The sequence below is a fragment of the Phacochoerus africanus genome, chromosome 3 (genome assembly GCF_016906955.1).
Source record: "Phacochoerus africanus isolate WHEZ1 chromosome 3, ROS_Pafr_v1, whole genome shotgun sequence".
Classification (NCBI taxonomy): Eukaryota; Metazoa; Chordata; class Mammalia; order Artiodactyla; family Suidae; genus Phacochoerus; species Phacochoerus africanus.
The window spans coordinates 138,224,408-138,243,822 of record NC_062546.1 but is presented as its reverse complement, the minus strand read 5'-3'; the positions used below and the strand labels follow the sequence as shown (position 1 = coordinate 138,243,822).

The 19,415-nt window shown below is 36.1% G+C and overlaps 1 protein-coding gene and 1 long non-coding RNA gene across 2 annotated transcripts in view; one reads left to right on the top strand and one right to left on the bottom strand.

Annotated features, from left to right (window-relative positions):
* The window catches only part of SCN9A (sodium voltage-gated channel alpha subunit 9), a 162,803-nt gene extending 155,259 nt beyond the window's left edge, over window positions 1-7,544 (top strand). The window contains exon 27 of the mRNA XM_047772799.1: window positions 6,050-7,544. Within this exon, the coding sequence (XP_047628755.1) occupies window positions 6,050-7,242 (1,193 nt within the window). The 3' untranslated portion in view covers window positions 7,243-7,544. The remainder of the gene's footprint in view (window positions 1-6,049) is intronic.
* Window positions 1-19,415, bottom strand: part of LOC125123254 (uncharacterized) — a 105,841-nt gene that overhangs the window by 47,260 nt on the left and 39,166 nt on the right. Inside the window, exon 2 of the long non-coding RNA XR_007134015.1 lies at window positions 6,096-6,275. This is a non-coding gene — a long non-coding RNA (uncharacterized LOC125123254). The remainder of the gene's footprint in view (window positions 1-6,095; window positions 6,276-19,415) is intronic.

Here is a 19,415-nt window from a genome sequence, read left to right as displayed (position 1 = left end):
TAGGTTGTCAAATTTGTTGGCATATAATTGTTCATAGTATTTCCTTTCCTTTTTTTTTTTTTTTTTGTATTTCTTCAGCATCTGTTGAGATCTCTCCTTTTTCATTTCTTATTTTGAGTTCTTTCCTCTTCTTGGAGAGTCTGGCCATAGGTTTGTCAATTTGCTTTACCCTTTCAAAGAACCAGCTCTTGGTTTTACTGATTTTTTTTTTCTACTAATTTTTTGAATCTCTATTTAGTTTATTTCCTCTCTGATATTTATTATTTCCTTCCTTCTGCTGACTTTAGGTTTTATTTGTTCTTTTTCTAATTCTTTTAGGTGGTACGTTAAGTTGATGATTTGAGATTCTTCTTTTTTTCTGAGGAAGGCCTGTATCACTGTGAACTTCCCTCTAAGAACGCTTTTGTGGCATCCCATAGATTTTGAATGGTTGTGTTTTCATTATCATTTGTCTCGAGGTATTTTTTAACTTCTCTTTTGATTTCCTCATTGACCCATTGGGTTTTTTAGTAGCATGCTGTTTAGTCTCCATGTAGTCAGTTTTTTCTCATTTCTTTTCCTATGGTTGATTTCTAGTTTCATGCCACTGTGGTCAGACAAGATACTTGAAATAATTTCTATACTCTTAAATTTGTTGAGGTTAGTTTTGTTCCCCCAGTATGTGGTCAGTCCTTGAGAATATTCCATGTGCACTTGAAAAGAATGTTTATCCTGATTTTTTGGATGTAATGTCCTGAAAATATCAATTAAGTTTAAGTTTTCTATTGTGTTATTTAAGATCTCTGTTGCCTTATTGATTTTCTGTCTAGAGGATCTGTCCATTGATATGAGTGGGGTGTTAAATTCTCCTACTATTATTGTATTCCCATCAATTTCTCCTTTTATATCTATTAATATTTCTTGTATGTATTTGGGTGCTCCTATATTAGGGGCAGATATATTGACAAGTGTAGGATCCTCTTCCTGCATGGATTCTTTTATCATTAAATAGTGTCCTTCTTCATCTTTCTTTATGGCCTTCATTTTAAAGTTGATTTTTTTCTGATATGAGTATTGCAACTCCTACTGTCCCATCTTTTCCATTGGCATGAAATATCTTTTCCCATCCTCTCACTTTCTATTTACATGTGTCCTTTGCCCTAAGGTGAGTCTCTTGTAGGCAGCATATTATAGGTTCTTGTTTTTTTAATCCAGTCTGCCTCTCTGTGTCTTTTGATTGGAGCATTCAGTCCATTGACATTTAAGGTAATTACTGATAAATATATATTTAGTGCCATTTTAAACCTTGTTTTCCAATTGATTCTATGTCTCTCCTTTGTTCCTTTCTTTTTTTGTTTGGATGATTTCCTTTTACTTTGTTTGTGTCCTCTTCTTTTTACATTTTGTGAATGTACTGTTTGGTTTTGATTTGTGGTAGCCCTATTTTTCAACTATGTTAACCCCTTTCTGTATCTGCTTGCTTTAACCTGATAGTCATATAGACTCAAACATATTATTTAAAAAAAAAAAGAATCTAGAGTTTCTTGTTTCCCTTCCCTACATTTTATGATTTCGATGTCCTTTTTTTAACGTCTTCATGTTTTTCCTTTTGCTTTTCCTGGTGTTTATCATCACTTTTACAATAGGTTTTTTTTTTTTTTTCCTTTTAGGTATGTATACTGGCTTATTTGAGTGATTACTTTCAATCATGATTTCCTCCATCCTATTTCTTACTTCTTTTTTATTTAGAGGAGCCATTTCAGTCTTTCTTTTAGAATGGGTATAGTATAGCTCTGTTCTTTTAGTTTCTGTTTATTGTTGGAGAAATTCTTTATTTTTCCTTCTATTTTAAATAATATTCTTGCTGGGTAGAGTATTCTAGGCTGCAAGTTTTTCCCTTTTAGAACTTTGAATATATCTTTCCACTCTCTTCTGGCCTGTAGGGTTTCTGTAGAGAAATCAGCTGATAGCCTTGTGGGGGTTCCCTTATAATTAACTCTTTGTTTATCTCCTGCTGCCTTTATAATCCTCTCTTTTTATCTTTAACTTTTGCCATTTTTATTATAATATGTCTTGGTGTGGGCCTGTTTGGGTTCAACTTGTTTGAGGCCCTCTGTGATTCCTGTATCTTGATATCAGTATCCTTTAGATTTAGAAAGTTTTCAGCCATAATTTCTTCAAATATATTTTCAATCTCCTTTTCCTTTTCTTCTCCTTGTGGGATCCCCATTATATGTGGATCAGCTTGCTTTATACTATTCCATAGATCTCTTATATTGCTTTCATGTTTTTTCATTTGGTGTTCTGTCTCCTGTCATGATTGGGTGATTTACATTATTCTGGTTTTTTGTTTGTTTGTTTGTTTTGCTCTTTAGGGCTACATCCACAGCATATGGAGGTTCCCAAGCAAAGGGTTGAATCGAAACTACAGCTGCCGGCCTATGCCACAGCCACAACAGTGCCAGACCCAAGCCACATCTGTGACCTACACCACAGCTCATGGCAACACCGAATCCTTAACCCATTGAGCAAGGCCAGGAATTGGACCTGCAACCTCATGGTTCCTAGTCAGATTCTTTTTCTCTGTGCCACAATGGGAACTCCGATTTCTATTATTCTGTCTTTCAAGTCAATAATTTGTTCCTCCACCTTATTCATTCTCTCCTTAGTACTTTCAATTCAGCTTACATCTCTGTAAATGAATTTTCTAATTTTTCTTTGCTCCTCCCTCTATTTTCTAGTTCCTTTCTAAAGTAATCAGCATTATTGTTCATATCCACTCTTAATTCCTTCATGTTTGCTCTTAATTTCTTTAGTATTTTCACTATCTCCTTTTTGAACTCGGTATGAGTTAGACTACATAGGTGTGTTTCATTGTTTGCTCCTTCAAGGGAATTCTCCTCTTCTTTTAACTGAGAATGTTCCTGAGCATCTTCATTTTGCTTACATTTTTCTTATTCTGTGAGTTTAGGGAAAACAACTACTGTAGTCTTTCAGGGCTATTCATATTTGAGAAGCACCCCTGGGTATTTTGTGAGGGCTTACTATTTATTTTTATCATGAGAGCTGCTTTGGATTGGATGATTGCTGTCTCTTCCCTCAGTGTGTGTAGGCTGTAATCCCCCTTTATAGGGTGCTGTGTGTGCTTCCAGGAGATGGAGGCAATGGGCAGGGCTAGTAGCCAGTGTCTGGTTGCTGGGCCCTTGACAATGGGAAGGGCTTGTGGAGAGGTGGTGCAAGTTGCTCCTAGTTGCAGGGCACTGGTAAGTGGCAGTGACCCTCAGGCAGATTTAGGTGGCAGAGGTGACTGGGGCCACAGGTGGTGCCTGTTCACAGACCCCTAGTGGTGGTGAGCCACACTCACTTCTGGAGTCTGAGACGACTGCAGTGATTTTCCCCTGCTGCCTGTAGACCATGTAGTAGGTGCCATGTCATGCTTAGCCCATGCAGGAGGTGCCCCGCTGACCTTATCCCATACCAGAGTTGCCCAGCCACCCATAGCCCACATAAGAGGCGGCCCATCGCCTGTAGACTGCGACAGAAGCACCCTGCCCTCTGAGAGTCTGCACATGAGCAGAGAAAGGTATTCCTATGGTGGTCTACCCCTCCTCCTTTCACCCTTCCTAGCAATGGCACCTTGCTTCTCCTGTGGGCCCAGACCTCCTCCCGAGTTTCCTTGACTGTGGCATTCTGCTCCCTAGCCTGTGGTGCACTGCTCCCTAGCCCCTCAGGCTGTCTCCACTCAGCCAACCCTGGTCCTCTCCCCAGAACTGGCTTCTGGAGCCTGGATCTCAGAACCCAATCCCCACCTGAGTATCTCAGGCTGTGGTGTCTGGGGCAGTGGTGCTGATGGTCTGTGCAGCTCTCTCTCTCTGCTTTTCCCTCCTTAATCCAGCTTCTGTGCTTTTCTTCAAGGCTTTGAGGTCCCTCTGTCTAGGCTGATCTTCACATCAGTTAGGTGGCTTCCCAGTGTGTGGGTTCCCTTCCTCTTTAACAGTTCCCTCTCAGGAGTGCTAGTCCCATCCTGATTCCTTTTCTCTCTCTATTCTTTCTCCCCCCCCCCTTCTGTTCTACCCAGTAATGTGAAGGGTTTCTTGCTCTTTTGGAGGTTTAAGGTCTTCTGCCAGCTTTCAGTAGATGTTCTGTGTGAATCATTTTACTGGTAGATTTTTTTTTTTCTTTTGATGTATTTGTGGGAGAAGGTGAACACCACGTCTTACTCCTTTCCAATTTTGGTCCCACCTCCAATCATGACCATTTTTAATAAATTAATCTATAGGTGTTATCCCAGTGAGAATATCAATGTCCTTTTGTGTGGTGGGGGTAATGCTTTAGCAATATAAATATAAATGATTCTAACATTCATCTGGAAGAAAAATTAGAGTAATGAGGAGTGATTTGCATTGCTGGATATTGAGATTATTATTATATTGATGAAGATAGTTTACTAAAATATTCAATGGATTCAAATAAATTATCCAAACTTAAACTTTAATATATAGAGAATTACTATGTTATGCAGTAATCACATGAATCACATTAATCAGAAATTAATATGTAAAAAATGGATTCTAGTGGGAATAGGTTTATATCCATGAACTTGAATAGTCCTTTCTATTCATCTGTTCATGACATAAACTTGATCCTATGAAGAAAAAAATAATAGGGTTTTGTTTTGTTTTGTTTTTGTCTTTTTAGGGCTGCACCCACGTCATATGGAGGTTCCCAGGCTCGGGGTCTAATTGGAGCTGTAGCCACCAGCGTACACCACAGCCACAGCAATATCAGATCTGGGCTGCGTCTGAGACCTACACGACAGCTCACAGCAGTGCCAGACCCTTAACCCACTGTGTGAGGTCAGGGATTGAACTTACAACCTCATGGTTCCTACTCGGATTCATTTCCGCTGTGCCACGATGGGAACTCCAATAATAGGTATTTTTTGACTGCATAAAAATCAAAATATTCTGTGGAGGAAAACTCACCACCACCACCACCACATTTTTTTTTAAAGGTTGAAAGACAAAAGATAGAAAAATTGTTAATGTAGCATTTACTAACAGGATTAGAACTTGTAATAGAAAAATAGTCCTCATAAATCAAAAGGAAAATACTAAAACTCCAATAGGAAAATGGCTAAGGACTAGACTAGGTCAAAAAAAGAAAGTTGAAAATAGCCAACAAACATATAAAATATCCCTTAAGTAAGAAAAATGTGGATTATTTTTTCCCAAAATAAATTCAAATAAATTATAATAATGAGATGGTTTAAACATCACAAAGATTTGTTTGTGAAATTATAAAGAAGAATGATACAACTGGTGAGCACATGGGACATGAGAATGCTCATATACTATCATTAGGAGTGTTAATTTGCACAAACTTTCTAAAGATAGATTTGTAATGCATTATAAAATTTTAAATATATTGTTTGACCTAACTTCTATTAATGTATTATCAAAATGTGCTTATGCATCTAGAAAAAAATACATCTGCTTGGATATTCTTAGCCAAAACAACTGTAAACAACATAAAATTCTTCAACATATGGTTACTTTGACAGGACCTTGTACAACTGTAAGGAATCATTCTGCTCTCATTTATATGGGGATAGCTCCATAGCATATAATGAAGTAACTAAAACAGATGACAAAAAAGGTTTCTATACCATTATTATATTTGTATGTGTTTGTATGCTTGCATAGAAAAATGGAGTGATCCTCAATAAAATACTAACAATAGTTAATGGTTGATATTTCAGGTGATTTATATTTCCTTTTTAGCATTTTATGTTATTGCTTTAATTTTTCTACCTTATAATTAAAAAACTTGTTTTGAAGGACAAAAAGTAAGGTCCACAAACTTAGTAACAGAGAGAAAATGTCACAATGGTAATTCTCATTATTTTCCTGTAGAATTGTTCGAACCCTTTTCTATGAAATGCTTTCAGTGTAAAATGACAGTCCTGAAATCGTAAGAGATAATATGGCACATGAAACCATACAGAGTCATGATTTTCCATAGCATGAATATTTAAATATTTTCTTTTTATTCCTTCCCTCTTCACCAGGTATGTTCCTAGCAGATTTGATAGAAAGGTATTTTGTGTCCCCTACCCTGTTCCGAGTGATCCGTCTTGCCAGGATTGGCCGCATCCTGCGCCTGATCAAAGGGGCCAAGGGGATCCGCACGTTGCTATTTGCTTTGATGATGTCCCTGCCTGCGCTGTTCAACATCGGCCTCCTGCTCTTCCTGGTCATGTTCATCTACGCCATCTTTGGAATGTCCAACTTTGCCTATGTTAAGAAGGAAGCTGGAATTAATGACATGTTCAACTTTGAGACCTTTGGCAACAGCATGATCTGCCTGTTCCAGATCACCACCTCTGCTGGCTGGGATGGACTGCTAGCACCTATTCTTAATAGTGCACCACCTGATTGTGACCCCAAAAAAGTTCATCCTGGAAGTTCAGTTGAAGGAGACTGTGGGAATCCATCTGTTGGGATATTCTATTTTGTCAGTTACATCATCATATCATTTCTGGTCGTGGTGAACATGTACATTGCTGTCATTCTAGAGAACTTCAGTGTTGCTACTGAAGAAAGTACTGAGCCTCTGAGTGAGGATGACTTTGAGATGTTTTATGAGGTTTGGGAGAAGTTTGATCCAGATGCAACACAGTTTATAGAATATAGCAAACTCTCTGATTTTGCAGCTGCCCTGGATCCTCCTCTCCTCATAGCAAAACCAAACAAAGTACAGCTCATTGCCATGGATCTTCCCATGGTTAGTGGAGACCGAATCCATTGTCTTGACATCTTATTTGCTTTTACAAAGCGCGTTTTGGGCGAAAGTGGAGAGATGGACTCTCTTCGTTCACAAATGGAAGAAAGGTTCATGTCTGCAAATCCTTCTAAAGTGTCCTATGAACCCATCACAACTACACTAAAACGAAAACAAGAGGATGTGTCTGCTACTGTTATTCAACGTGCTTACAGACGTTACCGCTTACGGAAAAATGTAAAAAATATATCGAGTATATACATAAAAGATGGAGACAGAGATGATGATTTGCGCAGTAAAGAAGATATGGTTTTTGATAATGTCAATGACAACTCAAGTCCAGAAAAAACAGATGCAACCCCATCTACCATCTCCCCACCTTCCTATGATAGTGTAACAAAACCAGACAAAGAGAAATACGAACAAGACAAAACAGAAAAGGAAGACAAAGGGAAAGATGGCAAGGAAGGGAAAAAATAAATCTTCATTGTTGATATTTTGTTTACAGCCTGTGAAGGTGATATACTTGTGTTAATAAGACTATTTTAAGGAGGTCTATGCCAAAACTCTTTTTATCAAAATATTCTCAAAGTCAGTGCAGTTACTAGCTCCGATTTCCTAACACAGGTGGGCAGCATTAGCAGATGGCTATTTTTGCATTGGCAAACGATTCTGTAAGAATTGTTAAGAGTAACTCTACAGGGATTATTGATTATAGCAAACAAAGGTGATTCAATTTTGTTTACTTTTAATAAATCAGAAGACCATGTAGAAAATGTTGACATCTGCCTTGTCATCTTTTCACAGGATTGTAAACATTCATGTTTTCCATGCATACACACACACACACACACACACACACACACTCACAAATATCTATCATTTCTACAAAAGTATTTTGCCTTGGCTTTGCAATGAAATGCCCTGATAGAAGGAATGGATATTGGGTAATGAATGTTTAGTTAAAATATCTTATTATTTGGGGGCAAGACTCTTCTATGTATAGAGGTCATTCTATATTTTGAGGTGCTTAAATTTATTCCATACTTCATCAAAACCAATTTACATGTGCCTATTAAGTGTCATAGGATTAAAAACATATGTAGGCTATTCAGTTCAACAAATACTTTTAATTCATCTTAATTCATGTACCAGCTAGGGCAAGAGTTACCTTTAGAGTATTGTGCTCCATAGGCGGCCTTTTTCTATATCCTTTTTTGTTCATATAATAACCATGGAACATGAAAAACAATTTTAAGTATGTATCATGTTCCTCAAAAGAAAAAAAAATGAAGATAATTGAGGGAAAAAAAGCTACTGGAGAAAGCTTTACACCCTTTTATTTATACAGTGTAACACTGGACTGTGCTGTCCAGAAATATCAATAATTGAGACTCAACTCTCAAATCATTTTTGTCACAGTTTTCTGCTTTCTCATGCAGTATTGTTTAGTCATTCTTTATCACTAAGCAGAGTTGATATTTCTCTTCAATGGCATGCTTCCAGATATGCAGATAGATATTTGATCCTATGGTACATGTTTGAGCACATAATGACTTGGGCACAGTATTTACTGTATCACTTGCATACCATCCTAAATGTGTATGACAAGCTTTCAAGTCATAATACATGTCAGGCTTTCAACACAGACTTGTGTATAGTAAAAATGAAATAGCATTCAACTGAGATTCTTGCCAACTTGCTTTCCTAATTGGTACTAGTTATACTCTTCAACCAACCTCTATTCTTTCATCTACAGAAAGAGGAGTATGTCACATGCTCCTTAAAATTTTATGACTATGAGGTATATTATGTATCGGTCAGTAACATACCCTGAGCTTATAATTTATGAAGCACACATTCATTTTGCTTTAGCAGTTGTCCTTCTACCAAGGATTATAAATCTGGTTTTAAAAAATTCTTGATAATAATGGCTTAAAAAGAGGTAGCCATGATGCATTTTTTATGAGTTTATTTCAAGAATATGAGATCTTTTGACTTATTCATGCACAGGCAAAAATTGAGTTACATAAGTAGAAAATAATTTTATTTAGAAAATTTTGTGGGAGTTTCCAAAGCAAATATATATAACAATATTTATTTATTCATTTGCTTTCTTAGATGAAAAATAACACAAATTATATTTCTATATTAAGTACTTAAAACATATTTTTTAATTGTTCTGCCTACTTAAAAATAAAGGAGTTTTAAACATACTTATAGAGATGGAGAAGTATGGGAAGAAAATGAGAGACAGAGAAGCAAAGAAACACAGATATGAAAAAGACCAATAAAAAGGTGACATTTCCATAGTATTTCCTTACTAGAACATTTTTTAATTGCGCTGTATTTTACAACAACCATGCAGGAAATGATCACTTCTAGACACCTGTCCTAAGGCATGTATAAAATTACATCTAGGGCCAAAGATTCTCTACATCTAAGTTCAATGATTTATCTTATTATTTGAGCCTCTTTTTTATTTAATATGTAAGAAACCAGGCAGTGTTTTCCTAGCCTGGAAAACAGTCAAGCATTGCATCACATCCCTACTAAATCTGTTGGAAATAGGTTTTGACAATTTAATTAGAAAACCATGCAAAATATATTACATTTGTAGAATTTTTAATACATTAAATTAATAAATGAATATTAATTTAAATATGAATGCAATTTATCCTCATCATTTTAAATCCACATAAATATAACTGGACTTTGCATATTTATATAATTCAGTGTGAAAAGATGTATAGTTGGCAGGTTTATGTGTGATTTACTATTTAATGTTTTTACATTGCCTGATTTTTATGTGAAAAAAAAAATACTGGCAACTGGTTCCTCAACACTCTCTTCTTAGTGTTTCAAAAAAAAAAGAAAAAAATTACAAAGTGGCACTTGCTCCTCTTTCATGATGAACTCTTTTTAAAAAATATAACATGGTTATGTATGGTTTTTCATATATGTTTCCCAGGAATGTCTAGTTGTGACTTTCTATCAATTAATAACAATATTTGGAACCAAGAGCTCATTTAATACAGCAGAGGCTTGAAGGAAAATTAGACTTCTCTTTTCATATAGACTACTGTTTGGTACTGATTATAAAATATCACCCTCAGAAAGTACTGTCATGTTAAAATTTAAGTCACACAACCACTGAACTCATTTTACCTAATGATAAAGAATGGCAGTTACACCGTAATTTTTTAATTTAAAATTGGAATACAATGGAAGTGATCAGATCTCATTTTACCTTTTTTGACTGTTACATAGTTTGCAAAAGATATAAGTGACTTGTGGGCTGTTTCTAAATGCTGATTGTTGAAAATGTCGACTCAAAATATTCAGCATGATTTTATAGAATTTTGATAGCTTTATTAAAGAGTTAAGATAAAATGCATATGTAAATAAAGCAGTTCTATTTAGCAATTTCAGAGAAATGTTAATGAGAGTGATGAAAGAAGGCCAGCTAAATTAGAATGGCCAAGTAATTTGCTTGGGTTTAGGGCCTATGTATAGAGGGCACCAATTTGTTTTAGTATCTGTGGTTTATTATGTTATATTCTTGAGGGAAATAATCAAGAATTGCTTCAAAAAATGAATAGCCATGAATATAATAATGCTCTTTACATAGAATTCTTTACAAATTTCATACATCTATGAATGCTCAAAATGTTTTGAGTTGTCATATACTGTAGTTATACTTGAGACTTACACATTGTAATAGAATCTAAAAATAAAAGTCATGAAAAAATAAAATCATGCTTGCATATACTTTCTGTTTTTGTGAGACTAACCTTTAAGGAGATAAATTCAGTGCATCCCTAAATAAGTTGTAGCTACTGATTGCTTTTTTCTTTTTTATTGAAAAATGGACAACTTCAGTGTCTTCCAGAAGTGTTCCAGGATAAGATGATGATAAAGAATATAGAATCCCAAAGGAATTCATTAAAATCCACAATAGAGTTTGTTCAGGAGAAGAAAATTGAGTTAGGAAGTGAAAATATACACACACTTAGCCACACAGTGACAGTGTGTACCTTCGTTGTGCATTTTCTTTGTGTAAATGAAGTGAGAGGTAGGCTAGCATACATAATAGCTAAAGGTTTCGGTTCTAGATCCAGAATTATTTGGATACCAGTTAAGCCAGTACTCTTCAAGTTTCCTTACTCTTACATTATTTAACCTATGTGCCTCAGCTTTCTCATCCATAAAATGAAGATAGGGAGTTCCCATTGTGGCACATGGAAAATGAACCTGACTAGTATCATGAGGATACGGGTTTGATCCCTGGCCTCGCTCAGTAGGTTAAGGATCTGGTGTTACCATGAGCGGTGGTGTAGGTTGCAGATGCAGTTCAGATCCTGCATTGCTGTGGCTGTGGTATAAACTGGCAGCTGCAGCTCTGATTCAGCCCCTAGTCTGGGAACTTTCATATGCCAACATGTGGCCCTAAAAAGAAAAAAAAAAGATAATAGCTCACTTTGCAATATGGTTATAAGGGTAGAATGAGGAAATTCACGTAAAGTAATTAGAAGAATGCCTGACAACACAGAATCAAGAATTTATATTAGTAGTAGTAATTAGTGTGACAACTAATTTGCCACTAAAAGTATAAGAGCCCAAGCTACCTCTCCAGTGCAATGCATTCTCCATAAATGTTAAATGATGATATTTCTATTTTATATGGACAGGTGTAAATATAATATCCCAAAGTGTCTCATGCATCCTATTGATATGTACTGAGCATTCAGTGATGTGACATATACACCAAAATATTTTAAAGTGAACTCTTTTAAATTTATGAGTTCAAGCAGCATGCTAAAGTGAGAAAACATTAATACTGTATTTACGAGGTTTAACATTTACTAAGAAAATATTTGGATGTGGTAGTTTCCATATCTAGCTAAATAGTCAATCCAAACCTTTTTTTTTATTTTAGCTGTGAGCATTGAGTCCTGTTATTGGACTTTAAATAAGATATGCTAAAAATAATTGCTGCTGGGCTGGAAAATTATTTCAAACTCGTGTGGTTATGATAATTGCAGGTAAAAAGGTATCAAATATTTCTAGGGAATTTCTTTACTGGCAGTCATCAGTCACTCTGCAGAATAAAATTATAGTCACTGAACAATATCATCATTTCAGCCTGAGTGGCAATCACATGACATTCCTACAGCAGAACAGTTCAACTCTTCCATTCTATAACAACACTGTACCACAATCCAGGTAAAATGAGCTGTAGAGCACAGAAATAATCTCTCTGAATGGAAGGAAAAGTTGCATGCTGCTTAGAGCAGAGGGTGCCATTGCCACAAGAGCATTTGAGGCACATAGGAAGAGAAATGTGAATAATAGCTAAACATTATTATGTAATAATAACTAAACAGCAATAGAGCAAACATGTTACAATTTACTATTACTCTGATAGTTGTGTAATTAGATACCTATGTTAACAATCTGTCCTAGGGGGAAAAAATCCAATTTTAAGAGATTTCAAAGGCATCTGTCATGTCTGTATCATGTGCTTTAGCTTGACTCTCAAATATTTAATATATTTCTCATGAACAACTGAAAAGCAAAAAAGTAAGAGTTAAAACAAGGGCAATAAGCATATAGAAAAGATTGAGCTTGTTAATTTTAAAAACTGTGTAGAACTGAGGAAAAATTATTCCTGTCCCACATGTAATATTTGCTGACATGTGCTAGTTTGGATTATATTTCGTGCAGGACAATAAATATAACTTCATTTAATTAATTTCCACGAGATGACTAACATCTTGGGATGTGTTTATAGGTCAATCAAATAATGAAAAGCAAAGACAAACCATATTAACTAAGTGAAAGAAACCAGTCTGAAAAGGCTATATACTGTACAAACTAGCAGATGACACCAATGGGAATATTTCGACTCAGGTATAACATACTGAGATTTCATAACCTCAGGGAATTTAAAATAGAATTTATTTTAACTGCACCAGACCCCTAGCAAAACTGAAATGAGAACTACCAAAGAAAACCTCTGTCATATATTGAGGGGAAAGAATGCAATTCAAAGACAGGACTGAGAAAGACTCCTGATAAATTGAGACTGCAGAAAAGTGAGATTTTCCAACCTTCCCAAAGGATCACCCAAACCCCACGTCCTTTTGGTCTTTTTGCAGTTTTAGAGTGACTGACACCTTCACTTCCACCTCAGCCTATGAAAACAAATCAATGAATTCAAAGCTTTTCTGTCTCTTGGTTAATTTCAAGGGAAATAAAATACAGTTTATGTTCAAAAAGAATTAAAGATTATACATGAATTATTCATCATTCATTCATTCATTGAATATCTACTGAGGACGTTCAATCTGCCAGTCCTTGTTTCAGATTCTATAAAACAAACCCCTTTCCTCATAGAGATTTTATTTGAGGAGAGACAAAAATGATGCCTGAATGATTATAAATATCATGGTAATATTACAGTCATTTTATCTTTTACTATAAACCATGTGCATGTTATATATGTTAGACTACGTTTTACTCTTCTATTACCTATGTTACATAATATTTTATTTTACGATACTTTGAAAGACAGTATCAGGATGCTCCCACTCTCAAAACTTCATAATTTGGGATCATAACTTAAAACTAGTGACCTGAGGAGTTCCCATCGTGGCACAGTGGTTAACGAATCCGACTAGGAACCATGAGGTTGGGGGTTCGATCCCTGGCCTTGCTCAGTGGGCGAAGGATCCAGCATTGCTGTGAGCTGTGGTGTAAGTCACAAACATGGCTCAGATCCCGCGTTGCTGTGGCTCTGGTGTAGGCCAGTGGCTACAACTCCGATTCGACCCCTACCTGGGAACCTCCATATGCCACGGGTGCAGCCCTAGAAAAGGCAAAAATACAAAAAACAAGACAAAACAAAACAAAAAAAAATAGCGACCTGAGGTTGTACAGATTCTTTTACTGTAAATTTTTGTAACTGTAGTAATACTTATTTCAGTCATTTAGTCTAATAATTTATAAGCTGTTTTGCCAGAGAAAATCACTCTGGAGCCAAATTTTCATTCCTAGTAGGTATTTTACTTCTCACTCCTACAAATGAGTGATTTAAAAATCAAGAATTCAGGAGTTCCCATTGTCATTCAGCACTAACAAACCCACCTTGTATGCGTGAGGACATGGATTCACTTCTTGGCCTGGTTCAGTGGATTGGGGACCCAGTGTTGTTGAGCTGTGGTGTAGGTCACAGATGCAGCTCAGATTCGACCCGTAGCCTGGGAACGTCCATATGCCATGGGTGCCGCCCTAAAAAGAGACAAAAAAAAATCAAGAATTCAAAATAGTTATTTCACATTGGCAGTTCAGGCCAAATATTAATGAGAAAAGACTTAAATTTATAGTTAAAATTAAAATGTGGCCTTCCGTTGGAAACTAGAATATTGTTCTTGTCCTTGATGTTCCTCTCAATACTAGAAATTAAGAACTAATTTTGTAATAAAATACTATGAATGAGAAGTATCAAAACTCCACAGAAAACATCTTAAAAAAAAAAAAATCTTGCGAAACTCACAAACCTCTAAATATCAATATCTCCTTCCGACTCTCTTTAAGAAAATAGTAAAAGTAGAGTTTTCTTAAAATCTCCCTAAAGAACTCGGTCTGTTTTGATATATTGGTTCTAAAGAAAATAGTAAAAGTAGAGTTTTCTTAAAATCTCCCTAAAGAACTCGGTCTGTTTTGATATATTGGTTCTAGTTGGTGCCTTCAATGGCATCAGCTCTGTTAAGAGAGGAATAGGAGAAAATGGAAGTGGGGAAAGAACTCTTCCATGCTTCATTTTCCCACCTAATTTCTTTCATACATTCATTTTACCTACCCATCTCATTTCAACCTTAAATTCAAAGCAAAGGTGGAAAGATTGGCTTAAAATCACTAACTTAGTCTTGACACTTACAACTGAAAGAAAAGATATGCTTATTTCAAAAGAATCATGCATGGTCCATTTATTTGAGAGGTAAATGGGTCTGCCTCTAAAAGTCTCAGCCAGAATACCACTTACAAGCTGGGTTATGGGCAGAGGGATCTGGGAGGGAGCCAGAGAGAACAAGAGAAACTATCCACTTTAGCTTCATGATACTAAGCCACAGCCTGTATCAGAAACCTGAAGAATAACTACAGACCAGAAGTGAATGTTTATGGGCAAGCATACTTTAAATTTTTCCTTTGAAACAAGTTTAACTTGATGCCAAGAGTTATAAAAGGCATGATTAACCTGGTCTAAAAAAGCCAATTCTCCTATAGAAAAACAAAGCTCTGACCCGAACAAAGCTAGGGAATCATTCTGGCAGCTTAAAATGACAGATGTTGGCATTGTTTCCCCCATTGTTATTTCTTCCTGTCCATTTCTTTCCTACAGGAGTAAGAGAACTCTTTTATTCCTCCCCTTTATCTGTCATTTTCCGAGCTGAAACTAAAAAAAACGAATCTCTTCCTCTTTACAAGATCAGAAAAGAAAATGAGACATGACATTGAAAGCACTTAAAGAACTCAAAGCTCTCCTTTTCAGAGTGCAATACCATCTCATGCCTTTAAGAATGTCTAAAAAGTGTAAATATACAAACATATACACAGCAACAGCAGCATATTACATCATATCATGAGTTTAAATCTTTCTGTCACTTACTAACACTGTGACTCTGAACTTCAACAATGCACTCTATTCTCTGGACCTCCGTTTCTTCATCTGTAAGAGCCTGGCACTCAGTAGACCCAAAATACATAAATATGTGGTAGGAACTTGAAAGGCAACTCTTAACTATGCATTTTCTGAAGTACCTCTCAATCTAGGATTAAATCTAGTAATAAATTGTATAAAATAATATTGAGCATCTACGATGTCTTAGAAAAATCAGTCAATGATAGTACTTCCACTTGGTACCATGGGAATATGACGAAGAGGAGTTAAGTCTAGCCAGTATAGGCTAGAGCTGAGTACTGAAAAATGAGCAAAAGTTAGTTTTGAACGTTTTGAATTTGAGGTACTACGGGTCAAAGTACAAAAGTCCTGAAGGCGAAGTTCCTGTTGTGGCACAGCTGAAACTAATCCAACTAGTAACCATAAGGCTGCAGGTTCGATCCCTGGCCTCACTCAGTGGGTAGGGGATCTGGTGTTGCCGTGAGCTATGAAGTAGGTTGCAGACACGGCTTGGATCCAGCACTGCTGTGGCTGTGGCGTAGGCCGGCAGCTGTAGCTCTGATTAGACCCCTAGCTGGGAACCTCCATATGCCATGGGTGCAGGCCTAAAAAGCAAAAAAGCAAAAAAAAAAAAAAAAAGTCCTGAAGGCAATTGAATATGAAGGTCTGAGATTCAATGAAGACATCAGGGTTAGAGGGTCATATCCAAGAGCTATTGATTTTTTAGACTTCAAAGGCAGACTAAGTCAATCAGGAAGAGCAAATTCTGATAGAGACATGAAACTTAATGTTAAGGAGAAACAAGAGAATATTAATAAAGAGAAAACTAGGAGCATTACAAAATACTGCAAAGTTGTTGCACAACTAAAAGTATCAGTCATTTAGTGCAAGAATTTGGGGTGGCGGGGAACAGTACATGCAAAAGCTATGTTGCAGGAGTCGATGTGAGGTATGTTAAGGTTTAATGTGACTATTACCTACTTGTCAAGTAATTTGCCTTTCTAGCACATAACAGGATAGATATTATAAGAAGGGAAATGTAAGGAGTCAAATGAACATCCTCTTTCATGATTGCATTTTCTGCCAATTTTTAAATTGGGCTTTCAGGACATCAGTGGAAATGTCAGAAGAAGGACTTGTGAAATCTGCTTTTCCATAAATGAATAGGAGCACAGGCACAATTGCCAAAACCGACTTTTTCAGAAGTTTGAAAATCAACCAAAGGAATCTTTATTCAAGAAAAACAGCTGTATTTTGGAAGAACAGCAAACTTCATAGTAGCCTTGAAAAACAGCAGTCTTGCAATTCACAGTGAAAATCTGTAGCCTAGAAGTACCAGAGAGCGTGGAACTAATTAGGAGCTCCCCAAAAGCCATTACCAGAAAACTGTGGTGGTTTCCTGGTATATCCACTTGCAAGGCTGTTTTATGTGGCCGGCCTCAGAACTCACCCCATGCAAAAAGCCTTTACCCTGGGATTATTTGCAGTTATCTAACGCTGTGTCTGCCAAAGGCAGTGATAGCAATTAGGGTAAACGGGATTATCAAAAAATTTAAAAGGAAAAGCTGGGTAACAAGACATCTCGAATAAACTTTGTAAAGCTCCACCATATTTCTGAGACTCTACAACCCACACTCATGTAGAGAGCTGCAAGCATCCCAGGGCTGTGCTTATATCCTGAGCTTTCACCTCTGGCTGACCTTCGGGCACTTCATGAGAAGGAAGTGAAAGCTAAGGCAAAACTGTAAATGGCCTGAGTCTTAAAGGTGCGTCCTAAGGAGAAAACAGAGCCCCTCAACAAAGGCTGGGAGATTTAATGGTCCAAGGCATCTAAAGAAATTTCTGTCCATTCATTAGCTAAACACTATGCTAATTGAATAGAAGCTTCAGGGTTCACCCATAACAAAGAATACGAACTTTATTGATTTGGTCCAGAAAAGCCGCCAAACAAGCAGCAGCAGCAACACTCACTACCACCACAAAAAGCAATAATGACAAATCCAGGGGAAAGGAGAAAATCTGTCATCAGTAAGATTAAGAGGTGATTACTTACCAGAAACTCTGGAGGACAGAGGCACAGGAATGACATATTCAAAGTATGGAAAAGAAGGACTCTGAACCAAAAATTCTATATCCAGAAAAACTAGCTTTCAAAAATGAAAGAAAAATTAAGATATTGCCAGATAAACAAAAACTGAAATAACTTGACGTGGACATACTCTACAAGAAATACTAAAGAGAGTCCTTAGGTTGAAATGAAGAAATACTAGATAGTAACTTAAAGTTACTTTTATATTTTTGAGTTATTCATCAATTAAATGAAAATTATATAGCAATGAAATACCACTAGACCATCATCAGAGTGACAACACTTTTAAAAGACAGAAAATAACAGGTCTTGTCAAAGACGTAGAACAAAAGAAATTCTCATATGTTGCTACTAAGAAGATAAATTTGAACAACTACTTTGAAAACATGTTTGCCAGTATCTATTAATGCTAAACCTATATGTATTTTATAACCAGAAATTTTATGTTAGGCACATAAGCACAGAAATGAGCATTTATGTTATCAAAAGACATTTTGATGAATACTTGGAGATACAGTATTCATAATAGCCTCAAACAGAAAACAATGCAAAAATCCAAAATCCATCAAAATTAGAAAGGAAAGGATATTGTGGTACAATAGTAAACAAAATGCAACTTACTCATACATGCAATATCATGGTTTTTTTGGTCACATACACAACATATGGAAGTTCCCAGGCCAGGGATCGAATCTGAGCCACAGCTGTGACCTACACCCATGGCTATGACAATGCTGAATCCTTAACCCATAGCGCCACAGGAAAACTGTCATGGAGCATTTTACCAAAATAATGATGAGCTAATGAGGCTGGACAAAAAATTACATATTGTGTAAATTGATTTATAAAGTTTAGAAACAGCCAAAACATTTCTGATAGTAGAAGTCAAAAGAGTGGTAACATTTTGGGGGTTTACTGACTTGGAAGGGCATAGAGAGAATTCTAGAGTTCCGAAAATGTTTTATATTTTAATCTGAGTGGTATTTATACAACAGCATAAATGTGTAATCAAGATGTATAATTTTTCACAATACTGTGTACTTACTATACCTCAATAAAGTAATGATCAACGACAACAACAAAACACTCTGAGTTAGAAATCAGCCACCACCTTAAAGGTGGTTCCTCTGCAGTGTCATCTTTTTACTCTGTTTCCTGCTACTTCTTTTCTTGTGGTTCTTGGGAATTTTCTTTAATTTCTTACAAGTTTCTTCTTGCATTCAAAGATATATTTCTTAAATACTTCCCAACAGATGTCTTACATCAGGATTTTCCTCAGATTAGCTGGTCATCTAATTGCTGGGCACTAAATGGACACAAAATGGTTCTGTGTCTAGGAATATCCTATAATGTCTGGGAGTCATGAAAACTAAAGTCATTCTAATGAAACATGGGCTTCCAAAAGAATTTTTTTCTCCATTTCTAAAGCCTCCCAAAGCAAACCTAGAAATAGCTTTTTTTTTTAAAGTAATAGGAAAGGAGGGGGATTATTTATTCAAAGAGACAGATTAAGTCTGAGACAAACTTGTAAATTTAGACAGTGTCTTAATTCTTTTATATGAGAGATTTATTTGGTGATCTGGTTGGAGGATCATTTTCCTACTGCATTGTAATTGCATTTTACTAACAACACAAAGCTATCTGAGAATTTGGATGTACCATAAATGCATTAATCATTTATTTTTGGAGGAATAGCTGGAAATAAATGATGTAATATGAACAGCTTTCTTTTCTCCAAATTGCCATGTCTAAAAATTTTCTTCATTATTTAGACTGCTCATTTTTTTTTTTTTTTGGTCTTTTTTGCTATTTCTTTGGGCTGCTCCTGCGGCATATGGAGGTTCCCAGGCTAGGGGTCTAATCGGAGCTGTAGCCACCAGC